We start from the raw sequence: 24,437 nt of genomic DNA on the forward strand, positions 1-24,437 counted from the left end.
ATCAGCACAAGCCTGAGAGCTTCTGCGGTACTCCGTGTGGAGAAGGCTAATGAAATCACTGGTAGTGATCATCTAATGACATTAAACTGTAACAAGGCTGCTTCTAGGTTGTGAGTGGAGCAGTGACCTGTGCAAAGGGCTGCCCTAGGTAGCTTGTCATCAACAATGCTTATACAGATTAACCTTAAAATAACCAGGGAGATTCTTATTGATATTAACATGATAAATTTATTATATAATATAGGTCGAGTGTACACTATACAACAGGGATGTTATATCCAATAGCTCTAAGTTAGGAATATGATATAAGCATGATTGCATTGCATGATATGTAATATATACCACAGGTGCAAGTTTCCCCCAACTGTCCCCAGGTCTCTCAGAGGATGCAACTCCCAGTTGTATTATTATTATTATTATTATTATTATTATTATTATTATTATTATTATTATTATTATGTGCTTTATTTAAACCGCATTCCATAATTTGAGTTTAAGGAACTGACTATATGGTGCAGGCTTCTCTTTAATGTAAATCTTTTTTCATCCTGGGCTAGCAGAAGTTAGTTGAGTTAGTTAGTCAGATACTTAGTTTGTTTCTTCATGATCAGGAAAGTGATGCTAAAGTCCAGGGATTTTAGAAAAGACGCTTTTGTTTTTTAAACATTTCTGCACACAACAGTCTGACTTTCTGGATGATTCTCTCACGTAATGAGGGTAAAATATTCAAAGAGTTTATAATCTTGTTCTCTGCATATCAATTACGTCTCCTAATTGGCACACTAAGATTTAGATTTTACATTTGCATATGCGCAGTACCATTAACAGCCAATCTATTAATGTTATTAAGATAAATATGATTATAATTAAATGTTTATTTAGACCGCACAGGATTAATGTGCATAATAACATAAACGCATAACGTTTTATGTCAAAACGTTATACTTTTACCTAGGTTCGTACGTATAGAACGGAAAATGTACTGGGGAAATTCAGTTTTCAGGATATGTGTTAATCTGTGCAGATTGTGGACACCAGAAATGAATATTAATCACAGTTGGAAAAAAATCTCCTGCATTTAGAGTATATCACTTTTTTAGTTCATATAAAATATAATTGCTGTCCTAAATTAACCTTCGAAGCAGCCCAAAAAAATGACCCTAAGCTAATTTTCTAAAAGAGGAATCCTATAAACGTTTAGGACTCCTCCCTCTGCCCTCTTCAAATATATTTGTGTATCACAACATTTTTGTGCTCTCATCTGACAATCTGACACAAATACTAGTGAGAGCAACAGTTGTACAAGTATTTGCGCCCGATTTCATTGTTTTTTTGCGCTGCATTTATACATTTAGACGAATACCCAGACTATAATAAAAAAAATAGCGTCTACAGTTAGAAACTGCTCGAGTTATTAATTGTTTACCCCTACCGGTGAAATTATATTAAAGTCTGAAAAGAAATTTGTCACTATTACTCATTCTGAAATCAATAGCGCTTGTATTTAGATATAGCTCTCTGGGAAACGAATCCTTTGTAAATACATTATTCTGGGGGTTGGTGATCTGATGACAGAATAACCAAGTAGTAAAGTTTGTTGTAGGACCTGCTGTAAAAAGCAACATAACAAACATCCCATTAAAAATGTAGGTGCCCACCAAAGGTGCAAGTAAAAGGGAATTTGTAGCTCTTTCCAAATGTAATGGGAATTCGATACAAGGCACCCCTTACTGCTAAGTATTAAGTTATTGCTTAGAAAGTGTCAATTTCTGTAAATAATCCAAAATTCTGTAGAGAGAAAATAGTGTACAATTGCAAGTTTTGTTTATTAAAGTGTATTTAGTACAAACTACAACTAAAAAATATGCCTTGTATACAAAACGGTGAAAGGGGGGGTGTCCTTATTTTCCCACAATTATAATAGATTACTCTTTATTATAATTACCACTTTGTAGTGTTCAAAAAGACAAGGTTATCTGGTGCAAACCGTTTAGCAATTAATGTACATGAATACACGTGTCTTTTTAAATAATGGTGTATTAGTAAAAAGATCACGCGCTGCCGTTCATGGTACATCGCTGCACAATAACTTGGCGTTATGTAAGAAAAGGCGATGGCCATATTCCAGTACCGGAGAAGCCCATCGATGTATGTGCACAGTGTGATAACAGCTGTGTATTGGGGTTTCATTTCATTTAATGTGCTGTACTATGAGCTTATTTAGAAAAAAAAAATAGGCTTGTACAAGTCTGTCCCCTGTAAGCTATATTTTATAAAGCAAGAGGATACTTTATTCATAAACAAGATTATAGCTGTTGATTTACACTAAAGTCACTTTCCACTTCATTAAGCAATCATGTGTGTTTATGAGTATTTGTTAATGAGGGCCTACAACTAATTCCTATATTTGGGGAGCATAGCTCATGTTACTCTCACCAGAACCATAGTTTCTGTTGTAGAAGTGAGCATGAGTAATTTTACAAAGTATCTTATTCAATACAGGATCCAGATATATCTTACGCTGCCAGCAACAGACATGAGTATATGTTTTAAGTAGTGCAGTGTTCACATGACAACTATGGTGCCACCGATAAATGACAGGTAGAACATGTATATGTACTATATGCCTCAATGTCTCATATGTTAATGTATGTCAGAACTCATAAACAGAGCTAATCAATGTCTGAGTACAGGTCACAGCGCCGAGTATACATAGGGAGCTTAGCTGGCTGTTAGTGTAAGTGATCAGCACTTGATACAAGCAGGAGAGTAACAGTGTCTGATCGTTTCAATTTAACACTTCGTATAAAAGTTTCCCTCCCGCTAATGTCCACTAGGAAGCAGGGAAATATGAAGCTTGGGTGTTGTACATGGCATTTGGGCGATGCACCAGGTGGGATGTGTCTGTCAGGAACTGAGATATAGATCTGGACCGTTCATTAGTACTGCATGTATATGATGTATTAAAGAGACTCTAACACGCTTAAACTTCTTCTTACCCATGTACATTCATTTTTCCACAGTTCGTGATAACTATAACATATATTGAAATGCCACATAAAGAAATGTGTGAGCAGGGTGAAATGTGTTAGAAAGTTGACGAACGCGCAAACCGGCTGCCAGTTAAAATATTGCCACCTATGACATAAATGGGATACGTGTAGTAGAATCGGGCAGAGGGGACATGTCACACTGGCACAGACAAGTAAGGCAGTCACACAATACCTGAGAAATCTAAGTGCTCCACAGACTTCCTAGCCTGAGATGAGGGCAGCAGGAAGACACATCCCAGTACATCATAGCTCACTGCACAATACTACTGTACCTGGAGCGGATAGAGACAGTGTGATAGGTTTCATTCAGGTAGCGTGGTGTCAGGATAGAGGGAGCAGCCCTGCATGAATAGGGTTTCCTCTGGGAGGTTCATTAATATAATCGCCTCCCCTGTGCAGGGCTGACGTCATGCTCCTCTAAGTCTGGGGAAGAGCAGGGCAGCACTGAGTGGGCACAGGGAGCACTTCTCTCCTCCCCAGTGTCCTGTCACTTGCTCCTATCCCCATTTTATTCTAAAGGCTGCAGCCTGCGGCTCAAAGCACAAAGTCACTCAGTGCACCGAACTTCAGTAAAGCCTGGCTTCTCTCCACAGAGCCAGACATTGCCTAGTGTGTAACTCTCTGCTCCTACACCCACCTAGCTGTAAGCCTACACAGACACTTGCAAGTATATCTTCGGAAATAAAGGCTGGTTTTTGCAGTCAGTGACATTATCAACAATTGCTTGAGTCCAAGAAGTCAGTCTATTTTTTTTTTCTATTTTGCGCTGGGAATATTTTGTAGAGTGAAGGACCAGGAAAAGAGAAGATTTTTACAACCATTAGACTTTTTTTTCTTGTGAAAGTTTTTATTGCTTTTTCAAGTAAAAGCCATTGTGCGAGGATGCTTGGATTGGCCCGGCGGCGACAGCAGTGAGCTCTGGAGTGCACCTGTCACAGGACCTCATCAGGACCTTCTGCAAATACAGGATGAGCAAATCTACAGGATCAACAAGTGGGTAACAGACATTCATTCTCCTGTGTTCTGAAGACAAGTATGAGGGCAATGGCAGTTTAGAACCATTCATTATTAACAGCGCATGCTGAGTTGTAATATATGCATCAAAGCTCTTTTTGGGGCAATTAAATATATTTTTCCATTTCTGGCAAACAAAGTATCAAGTATTTGTCATTACACAGAGATAGCAAATTTTCAATGCAATAAGTACATTTATTATTAAATTATCCTATACCATGGTATATTATAAATGACAGGTCGTTCTGTAAATGTTTTTCAAACTTTCTCACAATCAGTTTGTTTCACACTTTTGTTCTGACTTGTTATTTGTGTTATGCTTTCTGAAGAATAAGGAAAGAGTTTAAAACTGGTCACATAATGAACTGAAAGCCGATTTAAATTCAGTCTATTGCACACGGCATCACTAATTACAGCAAACAATCCTAGAAACGAGGGATGAAAAAACAACTTTAAAGTCACATTCCTCTTAATCCTGAATCTAGGCACTTTAGCACTGGGAAGGTCTCTGTGTGGCTAATTGTTTATTGCAAACGTTGCTGCTAATCCTGTGCAAAGTTTATCTGGACACTGGTGTTAGTGAAATAAGGATTATATTGCATACTTTAACTTTCTTGATAACTTCAATGCCGAATAAAGCGGTTTATTTTAAGTAAGAAAGAAATAATAATAAAATGCATTTTGAAGTGTGACTTGATGTGTGACTGAATATTAGATAGATAGATATATAGATAGATAGATAGATAGATAGATAGATAGATAGATTAAGATAGACATGAGATAGATGCGATAGGATTGCCAAGCGAATGTTGCGTAACATTCTATTTATTATAAAATATTGTTAGCAAATAATTAGACTATACACAGGTGCATTGAGTAATTAGTGTATGCCATGGTACAGAGCCATTGACGCTGGCTGGATGAGTGTATAGCTATGTGAACTGATCTCTGCCTGGGTGGTAATAAGAACCCAAACAGCAGTCCTTTAGACCCAGACTAACTTCTTTCAACAGCCTCTGATGGTAATTACAGTAATCTAAGCTGCCATATATCTTTAAGCAATTATAACACACAAAAAGTCCCAAAGCACCCCTGCTGCGGGATGTTAAAAACGGTTTCCCAGTTCAATAAAAATCTGTTTTCTCTCGTTGTACTGTCAAGTCCAGACTGCCTGGAGGAAGAGATGTTGCTCAAACACAGGACTACTCCAACACTAATTAATCAGTTGTCCCCATTAACCCTATGTTAGGTTACCACTGCGTCCATATTATGATGTATTATGCATTTGATTGTTTTTTCATACACATACCTAAATAATAACTGTCAGGGCCCCGAGCATAAGGTGTGATGTTTTGGAATCACTTATCCAATCCCTCACTGTTCTTACTACAACCACTGTATCGTGGTGACATTTCTAATAACTGTGACTGCTGTCAACATGGCCTGGTGTCAGTGCTATCCCAGGCATATAATCATTTCAGTTGCAGGGTCCTGAGTGTGCTGTGACGTTCCATAACGTACCAGCAGTAATGATGTAGTGTGAGTGTGGGGTTCAGAAGGTGGAGTTTGTATCACTGGAAGTTAAGCCTGAAGGAGGGGGGTGAGTGCTCTCCCTGTTAGCATTGTGTGATACCAGAATTCCCATGCTACTCTTTTTGACGGGTCACTGGTGAATCAATAGGTAGGTGGCAAAAAGACCTTGTAATTACACATGAATATAAAGAAAACAAATCAATTTCTGCTCTCCATTCTTAAGAGATATCCTAACTGTAAACCTGTACATTTAACCTGCCCATAGTCATTTTGCTTTGATATGAACATTTTGACTGATATTAATGGTATGAAAGTTTCTATTAAGTAACTTCACAGCCCCCCTTCGCTCCCACCCAGGCTTAATCCCTCTTCCCCCTAGCCCTGTTGTATATAGCAGCTGTCGAGTTTCATTTAGCTGGAGATGTGGCAGCTTGTGCTGGTTGGAGACAGTCAAACGAAATTCAATGGGGAAATCATTAAGTTAACACTTTATCTAATGTCCCCCTTGTCTTACTTTGGGAATTGTCTTAGTCCCTGTCGGAGGGAAAGGTCTACTCTTCATTCCATGGCCCTTTGGAAACATATCTCTAATGCTTGGCCCTCCAACTCTTGTATGCCCCCTCCATCCTCTCTCAAATATTGTACACACCGTTACGATGTGTCAGACAATCTTTTTGCGTTAGTTCTAGATGTTAGTAGTCTTATCTATAGTACTTTACTTGTGTATATGAATAATCAAGCGTCCTTCACATCACCTCATGCATAGAAATCTCCTTAATAAGACCAACTATTGCGGGTCACCAGTTCATCCAATCTGTGTTCATATCAGTCATATGTAAATTACTTGATTAACAAAACAACTTTACGCGGCTGAAAGGCATCTGTGTCTTAAATGATCAGCAATAGACACTGTAGTACATTAAACACCGTTATTTACTTTTTGGTTCCCCAAAGTCTTATAAACGTAGGATGGCACTCATATAACGATGAAACAGCAAATAGTTTTCCTGCTATTGATGAGTTGTTCTGGTGTTATATCTGTTTGTATCCAGTTGTAAAACACCTTATACTATTTCAGCACTGTCACCAGATAACAAGGAGTTATTTTTCTGCGCATGATGTGTTTTGTTTCATAGAAAGGCAAAGGGAAAGGTTGGTACAAAGGAGAATATGTATAATTACCATAGGAGCGCAGATATTAATATTCTTAATATTCTACAATTATTTTCACTCTGAAATATTGTACATTGCAATGCAGAAGGTATGCGGTTTGTTGACTACTCCGTGTTTCCTAGCGTTGTAATGATTTGTACACATTTGCCCTGTTTAAAAACAAAGTGGGTAATTGATGTATTACCTTGCACATAAGCCGGTATTTCGAAGTAATATCACAGCTCATTAAAGATTCGTCAATTCCACCTCATTGTAATAATGACTCATTTCTTTATACTGCCTCTACTGCTCCTTAATAGCCGTAACATGCAGTAGTTGGCAAAAAGAATGGCAATCGTAAAGAACGAATTATACGATTTAATTTATAAATACTTTATATTTTATATACATAAATATTGTTTATATCTGGCAATTCATGGAAAGATATACATGTACCATTAAAAAATACCAGGTGAACTTTTTGTATATTTCCAAACACTTATTTAGTTTTTTTACATATAGATATTCAATATCTGAATTTAAATCTTTACAAAAATACAATGATCAAGATCAGTTAATAAATAGCTGAATATTATTGTTTTGAAGTTGTGTGCTTTTTTTTTCCTATATGAAGCTGCACCTCATTTCTTCCAAATGGCAGTATATTCCAAAATACACAAAATAACAACTATTTTAAACATCTTTACTTCGATAAAATTATCATAGTGAGATACTCTGGTTGTTCACCTATTCCTACTTACTGATGGAGTATCACGGGTAGGGTAATGTCAAATGATGCATATGGGTTATTTGCAGAGTAAAGAGTGTAGGAATAATCTGTATTTGTACCCATCGCCCTGTAGGCAAATGGGCTAATATTTAAGTTGGTAAGACTATATATATATATATATATATATATATATATATATATATATATATATATATATATATATATATATATATTTATTTATTTATATATATATATATATATATATATATATATATATATATATATAAAATCATATAATTAATATATGTACAATAGGATGCGGCATAGATAACTGGAAACAAGACAGTTTTTTAAATCAGTAAGTCATGTGGGATGGGTGGTCATTGTCATCATCATCATCATTTATTTATATAGTTCATAGAGATATTGCAGCATGCAGAGGAGAAGATTTGATTGATTTTCTAATTAACTAGACTTGTTCTGACATCAAAAGAACAACAATACAGTAGAGCTCACCCTACACCACATCAGAATATTGTGGCACTTTTTTATGCTTACGTAGGAGTGTACTCAGGAAACAACCATCATGCATAATAATGAACCTGTTGAAAAGAATAGGATGCATGCTGATAAGTGTGGTTGGAAGAAGACTGGCCTGTCCATCAATCATCTTATGACCTCGCCAAGAGGCCCCAATGGCAGCAGTAGTGGCAAGGCCACTGGGTATGAAGTTCAGCTGGTTCTCGTCCAATTGGGCTACCTACATGTGTGGTCAATTTGGACAGTGATCTTGACGCTTATCACTTCAGTGATCATTTCCCTTTAATGCAGAATGTATGTTGGTAATAAAATATCACACAAAACAAGAAACCCCTAACATTTAAGCAGTGATATAATTAGCAGCAAAATACATGTGTACATATGCACTAACGGCTTATTTGCGGAGAAAGCCTATTTATTGTATAAGTTACTTACTTCCTAGAGCAACCTGTGTAAAAAATCTACTTCAATTTACTGTTAATCACAAAATTGTCAAATTGATTTAGATTTTAGAGGATCCATTTGAGCTGCACCAAGGTGTTCATCCACAGAATAAATATAATGCTGACTTCAAGTGGAGAAAATCAGGAGAAATTATGTGCTGGATTCCTGTCTAGTGCCCTCAACTGACCAAATTGAGGATTATTTACTAATAAGACTGAAAAAGTGTAAATGTGCAGGGTGCGCTTATCAACGAATCAGCAATTAGCTTTCATTAGTCTAATTCAAGTTAGACAAAGTCGGTTACAGCACATTGCATTTCTTCAGTAAATGCACATCTGATAACAATATCCCCATCCAATGTCTGTAATGATGAACAGAAATAGGAGCCTGGTAAATAATAAATGACCGCTCTTTCCCCTCCTTACTTGTCAATCACTTGACCATTTTAAAGCCAATGATATAATTCTCAGTGTATGTAAATCTGGAAAAATTGCCATTGGTTGTTTTATGATGATTTTCATAGAGGTATTTGTGGTTTCAAAAAAGATTAAGCAACTCTAGTCTAGATGATATTCTGCTACATTCAGGTAAGTATATATATTAACAAAAATGTTGCGCTGTCTTGTCTCATTAATGGTTCTCTCAAGCTGAATACAAGGTGGGGTGTAACAGAAAACAGTCTATAAAAGTTACACATATTAACAAGCAGCATTATACTTAGCAATGAGTTATTTGAACGAAACAAATACCTTGCAATAAACCACAGAACAAAGTACATGATCCATTTTAATATATTCAGACATGTATTAATGAAATGTATTCTGTTGCTACCTACAGTAATTAGCATTTAAAAACAGTTTTCTGTTCATCACTACTGCTGCCAATCTGAAAACAGCATACAAAATATAGGATTGATACATGCAATATATGTTCTGTCTTACAGCTTGTTTGTAAAAAAATAAAAAATAAATAATAATAAAATACTGTTTATTTGGAATTGTATGTATTAGATTATATCAGTAAGAAGGTTATCCAAACAAAGTCTAATCGTCGTGCATTTACAGTGGCTAGATATGGCTTATATACCTGAAGCAGGGCTATGAATGACAGCTTGGAAACACCACGGACTTGACAAAGTGAAAGTTTCCTGATCGCAAAAACACAGCTCCCCAGCATTCAATAGAACTCCGCTTCTTACTCATGCTTCCAGGCAAACCTCGGCGATTAAGCAGTGTGAGAAGACCCACCTTAGGTCTCACTAGTACAAATAAATGTGTAATATCTGTTTTTATTCCAATCTAGCAGGAGTTGATTTACCAGCTCCAGTTAGAACACACAAACAGAACATAACCCAATATATTTGCAGCATACCCCAAGGTGTTTTCTGAACTAACAAAAAAATTCAAATGAACAAGACAAGTAGTGAGCACATTTTAGGATAGGTTTCTGAGGGTGTAGTATCTGCATGAACATAATGATGATGAGCACAATAATGAAACGTGTACAGTCTAGTCTGATATATAATAGTAATAAAAATATATATATTTAAATTAGGTACCTTCAACTTAGGCACAATTATAGCAGTAGCTATCGATATACTATTAATGCATAAAGGGAACAAAAGGTGGCTATTTCTTCTACTACAAACATACAAACCAACATTTAACAAGGAATACACTGGACACAATAAGCCATGCCCCAACATCAAGATCCACTAAATTGTGTCCCCTATCTACCCAGTCATGTTTTCATCATGATTATTTACCCCCATTCTACAAACTCTGTTGATTGTCCTTTCAAAGTAGGGGTATGCATACTTATATACATATGATCAACACAACCTACTGTGTGTGTGACTTTTATGCTCATTCATTATAAACTGAAAAAGTGGTAACAGGATAGCTGGTATCTTTATTGGAACATTGCTTAATGTGCTTGATTCACCATGCATTTTTCTAATTGGTTTGTTGAGTGAAATATTCCAGACTCAAATTATAAATCTAGCCTAATGATTTCTCAGACTATTAGTCAAAAGCTAGAATACCAGGTCTTAATGTTGCATATTCCCGATGAGTGGTTCTGTAATTTTGACTGAGATGACCCAGCTGCTTACATTACAACATAAAAGAGTTATCACTTACACTGTATTTGTAGATGGATATCAGAATCCGCACTGTACAATATGTTGCTTCTGCAGGTTTAAGCGCACACCTGGGGGTATATTTACTAAATTGTGGGTTTGAAAAAGGGGAGATGTTAGCTCCAGCAACCAATCAGATTCTAGTTATCATTTATTTAGTACATTTTATAAAATGACAGCGAGAATCTGATTAGTTGCTATAGGCAACATCTTCACTATTGACTATGTCAGTAGGGGTGGTCCATGTAATGTGCATTTCTGAAGCACCTGTAAAGATGCCAGTCACATGAAGCTGAAAAGTAAAACTCATCAGCATTGCATATGTTTTACCCAGGTCATTAATGTTTCTGTTTTGCGATCTACCAAAAATTATTTTGAAAGACTCTTACACTTTATAAATTATACTACAATTATATTGGTACTGGGCAAGCATAGTAAGGGCGTGTTAACACTCTTACTTACAATGCTGAGGGGGAAGTAGTCATAGATACGCCTCTATCTGTTGCAGCAGCTTTCCCCTGGACCTCTGTTTTATTTATTACTATTTATCGGCCTTATAGAACTGCAGCGATTGATATGGTTAAAGCGTATAAGACACTTGTTATGTAGCATGCGCTTTAAGCTTATCTTGTGAAAATTTGCACAATTTGCATACTATTCAAAGTCACACATATTTTTAGATCCATGCGGTTTGGAATGCCAAGCAAACTACAGGAAACAATTTACACTTACGCCGTAAGCGTAAATTGTGTCCAGCTCTGCAGAAGGCCCTAAATGCTTGGAAGCAGGGGATAACATTGCATGCTGTTTTAGCTACCAGAGAGTGAATGCATAGAATAAGTTTGTGAAGGCTACAAACCTATTTACTGTATGCCGCACAACAAAAAGTAATGCTAGTGTAAATAGCCTATCGGGATGAAGGCATGGGACCATCACAGTGTCGCACGCAGGGGGGGGTTTCTGGTTCTCCAGAAACCCCTCCCCTCCGCTAACAAAGTGCTCCTACATACGGCAATGTACTATACAGCAGCCACGGCGCTGTCAAAGAAGCGTCCGCGGCGGTGTTGTATACAGCACCGCCGCGGACGGTTCTTTGACAGCGCCGCGGCTGTTGTATAGTACAATGCTGTCGAAACGGGCGCATGCGCAGCAGCTCTCTGGCTGTTTTTTTTTTGTTTTGTTTTTTCTTTCAGTGGGGAGGAAACCCCCCCTAACAATCCTGCGTGCGCTCCTGCATCATTGACAGCTTGCTTAGGAGAGAGCTGTCAGCGCAGCTGGGCAGGAAATCCATACTCCTGAGTTTGTGGGTACTTACTCTATGTGTCAGCTTGCTGAGCAGTGGCCATCCCTAATCCTCTTCCATACCATATGCAATGCACACTTCTAACCAGTGGCGGATCCAGGGGGGAGCGATCGGGGCGATCGCCCCCCCCTACCAGGGGCTTGCTGCCGACAGCTGCACACTGTGCAGGTCCGTTCAACAGTGACAGTATGCTGCCCGGCTGCTCTGATTGTGTTTTAAACACAATCAGAGCAGCGGGACAGCACACTTTCACTGCTGAACGGACCTGAACATACTGTGCAGCCGCCGGCAGCCTTAGAACACAGAAAGGGGCGGGGCCTAAATCGCCCCCCTAAAATCGCCCGGGGTAGGACAAATGTCTGGGTCCGCCCCTGCTTCTAACCCGGATACTTAAATGGCTAAGAAAGGTGACTTATGTAGACTGAGATGCACATGCACCTAGCAGGAGATAGGAAACTTGTGGGTGTTTGATCACTGGTGTAAGTTACAAACTGATAATGATGACGATCAGCTAAGATGCATCCAGCTCATGGAAGAAAAGAAGAAATGGTCACATTAATATACTAAAATCACTAAATACTGTATTTAATTTATTAAGAAAGTTTGCTAAATTTCCACATTGTTTTAACAATATTTATGCATCCAGCTTAAAATAGCCGTGCAAAACTTGGCTTTTTTTTATATGCATTTTTAGCACAATTTGCATTCAACTCTACATGAGGCCCTAAATGTTTTAAATCAGAACTGATAGAGGAGTGCAGTAATAAGCACTAAGAATTGGAAGGCTGAACTGGAATCAATACCTTATATAAGGTATACATTAAAGCTGAGCTGTTGTGGAGGAATAAATCCATATTCTGTGAATGAACGTTTGCTATGAGGCATTCACATGGCACTGATCATGTACTGGATTGGCCTTGGGATACTTATTAGAGTTGCAACATTCGTTCATAATGAGGGAAATGTAAACTGTTCTTTTACAATAGTATACTGTAAACAAGAAACGTAATTATGCATTCTAGGAAGAATATGCTGCTGGGATGGTTATTTCAAAAGGGCAACCACCCAAACCATGTGTCCCAGTATCTTAAGTACTACCAGCCTCTCAAAATACACCAGTTCCTGAGTGTCTCGTGAAGTCCATACATAAATCACATGTAGTATTAGCATAAGAGCTCTATATAAATGCATCAGATGACAGCTTTGGACACATTTTCCAGGATCCTTGTACTAAATGGTCTAGTATTCCACAGCAAGCTTCTGCTAAACCCATAGACAACATTTTATTGTACATTGTGCAACTTTAATCAATGGATTTTTTTGCCAAGTACTGAGTGACCAAAAGAAGATTGATTCAAATTTCTAACTTGTTTAGTGGGGGTAAAAGTACAAAAGAAAAGTTAAAACAATGTTCATTCTAAGTCCCTATGTCAAAATTGATAAAATAAAAACACAATCTTACAGCAGCCAAAACTGTAGAGTGTTATGATAGTATTATATAGGTAATTTTTATGTCTTATACTTTCAAATATAGACTAATGTCCCCTAATAATAATAATAAACACAAAATTAAAAATAAAAACATATGTTAGTGTTTTCACTCTTTTTTTTATTGATTTAGAAATGTTGTTTGAGCAAGTTTCCTTTATCTATAGAAGGAATTTGCACAGAAGTCAGTCATAGTTGTAGTTGCTTGCTTCATTCACTCAGTAACCCTGACTCAGGTTAGTACTATACCAGGCTCTCTTAATCTGCAGTACGTGCACTGCTTGGTACATATTAAAACACAATAAAGTGCAGAACATCCGTAAAGTATTCACAGTGCTTCACTTTTTACAAATTTTGTTATGTTACAACCTTATTCCAAAATGCAATAAATTATTTTTTTTCCCCTCAAAATTCTACACACAACACCCCATAATGACAATACCCCATAATGACAACGTGAAAAATTTTTGGAGAAGATTTTTGCAAATTTATTAAAAATAAAAAAATAAGAAATCACATGTACATAAGTATTCACAGCCTTTGCTCAATGCTTTGTTGATGCACCTTTGGCAAAAATTACAGCCTCAAGTCTTGTTGAATATGATGCCACAAGCTTGGCACACCTATCTTTGGGCAGTTTTGCCCATTGCTTTTTGCAGCACCTCTCAAGCTCCATGGAAGCGTTGGTGCACAGCCATTTTCAGATCTATCCAGAGATGTAATCGGATTCAAATCTGGACTCTGGCTGGGCCACTCAAGGACATTCACAGAGTTGTCCTGAAGCCACTCCTTTGATATATTGTGCTTAGGGTCGTTGTCCTGCTGAAAGTTAAACCGTCGCCCCAGTCTGAGGTCAAGAGTGCTCTGGAGCAGGTTTTCATCCAGGATGTCTCTGTACATTGCTGCATTTATCTTTCCCTCTATCTTAACTAGTCTCCCAGTTCCTGTCGCTGAAAAACATCCCCACAGCATGATGCTGCCACCACCATGCTTCACTGTAGGGATGGTATTGGCCTGGTGATGAGCGGTGCCTGGGTTCCTCCAAACATGACGCCTGGCATTCACACCAAAGAGTTCAATCTTTGTCTCCTCAGACCAGAGAATTTTGTTTCTCATAGTCTGAGAGTCCTTCAGGTGCATTTTGGCAAACTTCAGGCGACCTGCCATGTGCTTTTTACTAAGGAGTGACTTCCGTCTGGCCACTCTACCATACAGGCCTGATTGGTGGATTGCTGTAGAGATGGTTGTCCTTCTGGAAGGTTCTCCTCTCTCCACAGAGGAATGCTGTAGCTCTGACAGAGTGACAATCAGGTTCTTGGTCACCTCCCTGACTAGGGCCCTTCTCCCTCGATCGCTCAGTTTAGACAGCCGGCCAGCTCTAGGAAGACTCCTGGTGGTTCTGAACTTTTTCTATTTACGGATGATGGAGGCCACTGTGCTCATTGGGACCTTCAAAGAAGCAGATATTTTTCTGTACCCTTCCCCAGATTTGTGCCACAAGACAATCCTCTCTCTGAGGTCTACAGACAATTCCTTTGACTTCATGCTTGGTTTGTGCTCTGACATGCACTGCCATGTGTGGGACCTTATATAGACAGGTGTGTGCCTCTGCAAATCATGTCTAATCAGCTGAATTCACCACAGGTGGACTCCAATGAAGCTGTAGGAACATCTCAAGGATGATCAGTGGGAACAGGATGCACCTGAGCTCAATTTTGAGCTTCATGGCAAAGGCTGTGAATACTTATGTACATGTGATTTCTTAGGTTTTTATTTTTAAAAAATTTGCAAAAATCTCAAAAAGACTTTTTCACGCTGTAATTATGGGATATTGTGTGTAGAATTTTGAGGGGAAAAAAGGAATGTATTCCATTTTGGAATAAGGCTGTAACATAACAAAATGTTGAAAAAGTGAAGTGCTGTGAATACATTCCAGATGCACTGTATAACTTAAATAAATGAACGCACTAAAGACAGTATTTGGGATATTATGCCACACATTAGTAGTAGTAGACAGTAGCAGTTATAAAGGAATACGTGGTATCAAAAGTGTGAGAAAAATTGATGTAGACAGTATTATTTATTAATTAGTGATAATGCAGTAGTACAGTGAAAAGTATTGAAAAGCTACAGAGATAACAACCACAGCCCCATCATTTAGGAATATTTGGGGTTTAGGATTATTTTTTTAACAATGAACTTTTAATATTGAATCTAATATCCTTAACACTAGCAGCTGTTTTGGTGGCCTATGTCGGGGATTCCAATCTTTTTTGTAGATAACTGTATGTGTATAAAATTTGACTGACTTGAAAACTGTAACTGCCTATAGGTCGTATCTTGGACATCCCTTGTAAAGTTTGCGGTGACCGCAGCTCTGGCAAACATTATGGAGTTTATGCTTGTGATGGGTGTTCTGGGTTCTTCAAGAGAAGCATACGGAGGAACAGAACTTATGTATGCAAATCTGGAAATCAGGTCAGTATTTATCATATTATAACAGATTAAATGGATCTGCTTTCTAATGCTGACAGGTCTATACATTTGAAGGGGAACTATCACTGTTTTAATAAAAATGTATGTAATAAATGCATACTTGAAAGTTATGCACAGACCTGAAAAATGAGTTATGAATTGTATAAACTGCTTGTTCTGCATTTGCCTTAAAAACAATCTACTACTACTACTGCTTAGTTCTTCAGTGCTATTGATTACCCACAAATGATAGAGGTTGATCTTTCTTTAGTGAGTGAATACAGGTCAGGACATCGCTGCTTTTAGTTCTCTTTGGAATGTTTTCTGACATACATATTTACAAAAATAGATACACAGGGAAATGTGCAAAAAAGTAGTTGCAACTCTAATCTACTTACATGTTTGATTTTAAGTTTTAAAATGTCTGAGAAAAAATACAAAAACTGATTGGTTGGTATGGCCTAGAACAAGTTTTTTGAATAGGTAACTATGCACCATTTCCCGTAACTGCCCCTCACATTGTATTGGTCAATCACCTGGTTGTTTTATAAGATTGATATGTTTATATCCCAGCCTGTGAGTAACATGTAAGGTATATATTTACCTAAGTTTGTGTAATATATTTCACAGGTGCTGTATATTCTTCCTGGGTCATGTGGCCAGTGGGGCTAGTTAGTGGCCATGGAAAATGACCACTAACTGTATTAAACAAGTTGCTTGATAATGATACTTTTATAGATAATTGATTTTGATAGAATCAATTTCGGCATCACGTTCTCCATACACACTGCCATAAAGGGCAATTTCCTGCTACATCAAAGTGGTCGGCATAATAACACAAGATTATATTAGAAGACTAATATATTCAACTAATGCTAATCTAGTTTAACACATACTGTATATGTTTCTTTCTCAAATCATGTGTACATATTATTTATTTAACAAAATTTGTTGCATGATATTAAGTATTTAACCAAACCTTCATCTTTTGGTGTCTATCTCTGCCACTTCTTCTGCCAGAAACAGACCAAGATTTTGTGGAAAGGCCACAAGATGGGGGAACAGGGCGTGAGTGGCGGATGGGCTTGTTTAGATTAAAACATTTGGGGCTGTACAAGGACTAAATTATTTCTAATGACTTATTTTATGTATATAGGCTGTGGTGCGGACATGGTTATGGTGAGCTAAGGCTTTGATTGTGGTGCACAATCCATGACATCTGGGCATGTCCATACAATAGTGAAAGTGTGAAGAGTTATCTAGATGATAACCATGAGCATTATATAATGAGAACTAAGGGGTTCCTGTAGAGTTCGATGTTAATAGCGTTTTCAGTGTATAATGCTCTACTTGCCCAAATCACTAGTTACGGTTATGGTTGATTTTTTTGGTTGCAATTTCCGTCTGCATCCAATTCTACATGAGGCTCTATGTTGTTGTCTTATTCTGTTGACAATGGGACTCAGTTTTTAATGGCTGTTAAAGAAATGGGAGATATAAACTACTTCATTCAACCAGTTAGAAAACAGTATTCTACTAAACTAAGATTCCAAGCTGTAGACCCAGTGTAGTGCTAAAGTGAGATTGCTTTTCTAATGCCTAGAGCAACATTAATTTTAGTGAATGGGAGACAAGTTGGGAACAGGTCATCTATTCGGCTAGTAAACTAAGCTGCTCTGGTAAAATGAGAGGCAGTACATTACTACTTGTGCTATAAAATAGCAAAACATGTTTTACCCTAATCCTGTTCATTTCAGGTATTCATTTCAATATTTGTAATACCTTCTTGATTTACCTAAACAACTTTTAGACTTTCTCACGGCAAACAACAAATCTTCATATCAAATTTTCACAGTACTTGAAAAGGCCATAAGATCCAATTGTAGTTTTACAAGTAGTCAAAATGATGGAAAAAAAAATAACCACAAAGCCAATGGCAATACATACAGGGATAAACACTACACAATACTAACAAAAAAAGTGTTTAACAAAGTTCTTTGTCTTGTGCATCTCCCAGGAGACATCGACAAATAACCTCAGCACAATAGTACCGGGCTGCTTGCAGTAAGCTGTGTTATACATGTACTCAGAGCTTTGAGCTTTTCTTTAAATTTGATATGTTTTTCTCATGTTTCAGGTGCATTGAATGTAATAAATAGTGAAAAACCCCCCAACATGATATGATTGTCAGCTTTTCATTTCCACAAGTGGCTATACAAAAGGAGTAGCGGAATGAAAACTTGTCCACTGACTCACGTCACACCTTTTTAAAATATGGCTTTATAAACATTCCCAGGAAACATAAAAATCTGATGCACAGGAAAAAGAGCAGTTCAAATTGAAAAACAGTATCGACATTACTTTAATGAATAATAGGGTTTTTTTTTTCTTTCTCTTTTCTTTAAATAACTGCCCCCCAAAACATGCACCTTGCACTTGTTCTAAAACAGCTCTAATTTGTTTTAATTTCCCTGTATATAAATCTAACACCCAGTAAGCCACGTCCCAGTATTGCTGTGAGTCGCAGGGGGTGCTTTGAGCAGTATATCACCAAAATGTATTACATTACCAGTTTTATTAATGCTGCCATTAACCCTCACCAGATGACTATATGTGAGTTACTTTCATTAAAAAGTGTGATTCACTTTTTTGCCAAAACAGTAAGGACCTCATTTACAGTCGGACGCAAAGTTCGTTTAAGAAGTGTAGGAATGGGAGTGTACCGCAGCTTGGTAGGGTGGCAAGCAAATCCAGTTGTGTCCCACTCTTAATACCCTATCGAGCTGTGAGCAGTTTCTGCAGCTAGCTAGCGCTTGCGCCACCTAATCCCTGCCGCACAGCTTTAGCCCTGTTTTGACGTGTGTTGCGTCTGCGCCTCACTGCGACTAGGATGTATTTACATGGTCACGCCTTTACAAATCCATGTTTCTCGCATTCTCTCATAGTGAGTCGCAAGCTGTCGCAAGTGTTAATTGCGTACAAGAAGCAGGCGGATTTGATGCTTTCTGCACATGCGTCATAGTGTTTTTTTATTGGCTGCGCCTAAAACGGACTTTGCGTCTGACTCTAAATGAGGTCCTAAATATTTTTAGCGTACTAGGGGGTATATTTACTAAACTGCGGGTTTGAAAAAGTGCAGATGTTGCCTATAGCAACCAATCAGTTTCTAGCTCTCATTTATTTAGTAGATTCTACAAAATGACAGCTAGACTCTAATTGGTTGCCATAGGCAACATCTCCACTTTTTCAAACCTGCAGGTTAGTATATATACCCCTAGGTTCAGGGGAAAAAAATTACTCTTAGAAGTATTTAAAGGTCAAGGCCTGCCCATAATTTAGCTTTTCAACAGTATTTGCAATCTTGACTTTATTGGTATCTTCACTAAAAAAATGATGATACCTAATTAATATACCTATGCTGGCTACTACAACTTACTGCAAAAACTCCTGATACCTAGTATCTATGCCTGAAATCCCCTTTTGAAAACTTACAAAAACACTGTAACTGTCATATGAATTAACCTAAGTAACCATGGAAACAAACTGTGGACTGCACATATTATTTCCATGGTTGCATATGTTGCCAAGGAGAGTAAATTCCTAACAACTATAATTGTCAAAAGGCAGCCATAGTGTGTTTGTGTCTTCTAAGTAGGTAAATTCAGGCAGATTTTTTTTCATGCAATTTCTGAGGTTATTTATCCTTTAAAGCTGCAAGCAAATGCAGTCCTATAGAGGCATCCATTTTATTCTGTACCACAGACCATTCTATTGTGTGTATTGATGTGACCACTGCAAATGTGAGTTATCACTATCGTTGCTATGCATGCTAAGGCTAATTTAGTTGTACACATTAGCACTTTTAACATACGTATCAAACCTAAAAAAAAAAAAATCACATATACGAGCATATGTTTAGTCAGAATAATTTCAAAATGCATCTGGCCAAAAACGGTAGCATTTGCACCAAGTGTATGTTAGGCGTAGCAGATGTGCATACTTACACTTCATGGTAGCATAGGGATATTTTACAGAAGGTGGAGATAAAGCATAGAAATGTGGCTTGACAGTGTTAATAGTAAATATTTTATTATTGTTTGTGTAAGTAATTTGAATAGATGTCCACGACTTCATATAATACAACAACCACACTTAGGAATTAAGTATTTTAGTGGGAGGGGTCAAGACATAATCAGCCAATCAGAAGCAGCTACCTAGTGCTACTGCTAGTCATCGTCATCATTGCGTATATTTGCACTGACCATCCAACACACATAAGGGATACACCCCCTGACCGCCATACCTGCACAGCCCTCCATGTCTAACTGTGCTGCATTTACGTGAACACAACCGTACTATACTCTACCTACGCTTGCCTGCCCCTTCCCTCTCCTGTGCACATTTATTTATAACAGTACAGACACTATTCTCTCTTGTGTATATGACACTTTGTTACATTATTATACTTTGCACAAATATGGTAATATGACTTTAGAATGTTCTATTAACACTATCAAGCCATATTTCTATGCCATCTCTCTGCTTGCTCTATGCTGTCCGTATGACAAAACTGCTGCGCCTGACATACACCTGGCGCAAATGCTATTGGTATTGAGCTGAGCATATGCTTCTACAATTGTAAGGAGATGAAAGTCAACAATATGCACAAAAATTGTTACAGACTTTTTGGTGTGCATGTGCAGTATGAAGATGCTTATTATACGCCAAAACAGGCATACATCCAACTCTATCTCCGTATATCCAACTCTAAATGAGCCCCAAAAAGTTTGCATACTTTGTAATTCAAGATGAAGAACTGGATTATCTCTGGCCACAAGCTTTGAACTTCCTATCCCTGCTCCTGTACAGTCCCTTCATATATTGCTGAACCCTGCACTGCTTGTTCTTTGCCATTTTTTGTTTAGAATGAAACAGCATTATGGCCCTACAACAAATTAGCCACTGCTAGCTTCAGGTAAGGTGGTATCATTTAAGTTCTGGGTGGAGTTCTTCTTCAAGCTCTAGGGAATGACAATTCAAATCTGCTATTTTGGGAGATTTCTAGTGACTATAGCACCCAACTGGACATAAATCACAGCAATCCAGTCATGTGTCGCATTCATATACACACCTTACATGCATGGCACAGTGAATGCAGTTAGTAACTGTGGTCCTCCATCAGTAGAAGTTCTCTTCTCTTCATAATCTTCTGCTGCTTATTTAATTATTTGTATCAATATGTTGATACAAGGAACAAGGGATACACAATGGAACTAGTCACTAGTGAACACTGTTGTTAATGTGTAGATGACAACTGATTACTTTAGTAAGCTGCCATAGAATACAATGTTTGTGTATAGTCTTCTTCATAAAACCTGTATTACTTTACTTCAGTATAAAGGTGCAATCATTGAGCCTCATAAATTAAGCTTAATCTCTGTAAATTGTGAGTCGTAAAAAAAAGTATAATGTATTAAATACATTTTTTTGTTCGGTTGATGTTAGTAATGCTATCCATCCTATATTGCTACCTCACTGCCACTAACAATTTTATAAATACAATACAATAAATTAAAACTTTTTTGTTCATTATCATGAATATAGTGACATTACTGTGTTAAGTTTAAGGGATGCCAATTTGCAATGTCTTACAAAATATATGTTTTTACGAATACCCAAAAACAGTACAGAGCACTAGAGCTATTTTATAAGGCTAAGAAAAATTACAGGCAAAAGACAAGTACATTTAAACATGTAAAATGCACATAAAAATGTACAGTTTACATGAAATAGGATATTCAGATTCACTACTAAAGCAGTGGTGACAGGGAGAATTTCAGGCAATGCTCTCTGGGGAAAATATTCAAATATGCCCCTCCAAAAGAAGAAGGGTCTTCTAAAAATATAGTTTACATGGCAGCCCTTTGAGCCATATGACACGAGCTGCTGCTGTCACAGAAAATCTACCTGCAGACAGATCTTTACAGCCTGCTTTGCTCTCATTATCATTGCGGCTCATTGTCCTAGATAGACTGCTTCTACATCTCTTCTTACTGCCACTTGTGGACTTATTTACAAAATGTAAACATGTGTAGTTGTCAAGAAATAGCATAAAGAACTTCGCACTAACCAAATACTAAGGTAAACTGTAAAAGCAGATAGGTACTATATATGCAAGGTGATCCAATCTTGCATTTGTTGCATACAAAATATAAATATAAAGAACTAGGGCTATATACAGATATATGGAAAATTGAATGAGTTAGCATGAATTGTGTGATCTCAAGTTAAAACAGAAGTTTTAATGCTGTTAACAAAGACAAAAGAAAACAGTGTACAATAAAAACACAGATATAATTGGTTACTGTGGATAGAAAACATAAGGAAAAAAAATTGTCCCTTTTGTGGTCCAAAAACACTATTTGTCCCTATAGTCAAAAAAGACTTGTACAAAACAACTAGGTCCTGAATGAAAGTCTATCCTGGGAGTCCAAATAGAAAGTCCATGAGCATGTCAGGTTTCCATCTCACCCACTATACTTGCGGTTAACTTGGAGTGAGGGCTAGGGTCCTCAACGGAGAGACTAAGGGGTAAATGTATCAAGCTGAGAGTTTTCCGGCGAGTTTGAAAAACCAATCAGATTCTAGCTATCATTTATTTAGTACATTCTACAAAATGATAGCTAGAATCTGATTGGTTGGTATAGGCAACGTCTCCACTTTTCAAACCCGCCGGAAAACTCTCAGCTTGATACATTTACCCCTAATAGTCTACCTATTCATCAGGAGTTGGACTAAGAGGATCCCTCACTCCAAGTTAACCGCATGTATAGTGGGTGTCAGTGCGCCCAATTTATCCTTACATTGGGACTACAAATACAGGTACTTTTATGAAACTCTGAGATGGAAACCTGACATGCTCAGGGACTTTCTATTTGGACTCCCAGGATAGACTTTCTTTCAGGACCTAGTTGTTTTGTACAAGTCTTTTTTGACTATAAAAGGGACAAATAGTTGTTTTGGACCACAAAATGGACAATTTTTTCTTGTGTTTTTTTTTTCGTTATGTTTTCTATCCACAGTAACCAATTATATCTGTGTTTTTATTGTACACTGTTTCTTTTGCCTTTGTTAACAGCATTAAAACTTCTGTTTTAACTTGAGATCACCCAATTCATGCTAACTCATTGAATTTTCCATATATCTGTATATAGCGTTGGTTCTTTAGATTTATATTTTGTATGTGTAGTTGTCAGTATAAACGATTATATGAACTGTAATTTTAGAGTACATAATGTAATTTGCATATTTTTGGTCTGTACAGGGTGGATGTCCAGTGGACAAGACACACAGGAATCAATGCAGGGCATGTCGCCTGAAGAAATGTTTGGAAGTCAACATGAATAAAGATGGTAATTAACATACTCACTAAATGCCTGGTTCCCATTAATAGGAAAATGTGATAATTTCTAGCCTAAATATACAATCATCTATTGTCGCTCATATTATAAAAAGGAAAGAAAAAAAACAATTATAAGATTTTCTTAGCAATCAGTGAGACAGTCACTGGTATTTTTTTTAACATAAGCAAAATCAAAAGCATTATGCTTAAGAACAGAAGCCTACATTAAAATGATTGACACGGTCCTGGTAAAATATAGATTAGTTTCGTTATTTAGGAAAGGGAAATCATAAGGAAGAAACGTTCTCTCAAGGACACAGTATGAGGGAAAATTTTCATGATTTTAACCTTTTAATGAACTCAAGTATCTAAGAGCCTCTTCTGCATCCATTTGCCAAATGAGTTTGATTAGTACTGAGATGATTACTGGATTGATTTCAGCTGTTCAACACGAAAGGGGACCAAGAACATCCACCATAAGGAAGCAAGTGGCTCTGTACTTCAGAGGACACAAGGATGTCAATGGAACTACCCCTCACTTTTCATCAGCAGCTTTGCCAACGCCGACTTTCTTCACCACTGTTAGTCAGCTGGAGCCACATAACCTAGAGCTTGCGGCAGTGTCCACCACCCCTGAGAGACAGACCTTAATTGGACTGGCTCAGCCAACGCCAAAGGTAAGACGACGTTTTATATCATGGATCATCCCACGGTAGTCACACTAACAGAACTTTTATACTACGTATCACTGGAGTAGGTGTTCTCTGGAAGCAATTGCCTACATGGCATGTCAATAGAATTGAACCATCTAGGTCAGTGTTTCAAAACCTGAGATACATGTGAACCAAAGAGTAACTCAAACATGTTGAAGGGATAATTTGCCAATGTTATATAACTTTGATCTATTGTTTTGTACATGTCATCCAAAAACTTTTACTAAATGCATTGCTTCAACGCATTGGCTTCCTGGTGTGTATTTTATTCACTATAACCTTTATTTCATCTGGGTAGAACTGTTAATTTTTATTTCCTTTATGCTTTTTCTTATAGATATAAGTTCTTATAGATGAATAAATTACAGGCCAGGTGCCTTAGAGTCCTGTCACATGGGAACAGTTGAACACTGAGAAGTCCTCTTTTACTATCCAGAACTGCCATTGCCA

At 37.4% G+C, this 24,437-nt stretch overlaps 1 protein-coding gene across 1 annotated transcript in view; it reads left to right on the plus strand.

Annotated features, from left to right (window-relative positions):
• The first annotated feature begins 3,523 nt into the window (after window positions 1–3,523).
• The window catches only part of NR2E1 (nuclear receptor subfamily 2 group E member 1), a 43,689-nt gene continuing 22,775 nt past the window's right edge, over window positions 3,524–24,437 (plus strand). Inside the window, exons 1-4 of the mRNA XM_075200635.1 lie at window positions 3,524–4,046; window positions 15,730–15,875; window positions 23,197–23,284; window positions 23,716–23,951. Of these exons, the coding sequence (XP_075056736.1) occupies window positions 4,022–4,046; window positions 15,730–15,875; window positions 23,197–23,284; window positions 23,716–23,951 (495 nt within the window). The 5' untranslated portion in view covers window positions 3,524–4,021. The remainder of the gene's footprint in view (window positions 4,047–15,729; window positions 15,876–23,196; window positions 23,285–23,715; window positions 23,952–24,437) is intronic.

Source organism: Mixophyes fleayi, chromosome 3 (assembly GCF_038048845.1).
Source record: "Mixophyes fleayi isolate aMixFle1 chromosome 3, aMixFle1.hap1, whole genome shotgun sequence".
NCBI lineage: Eukaryota > Metazoa > Chordata > Amphibia > Anura > Limnodynastidae > Mixophyes > Mixophyes fleayi.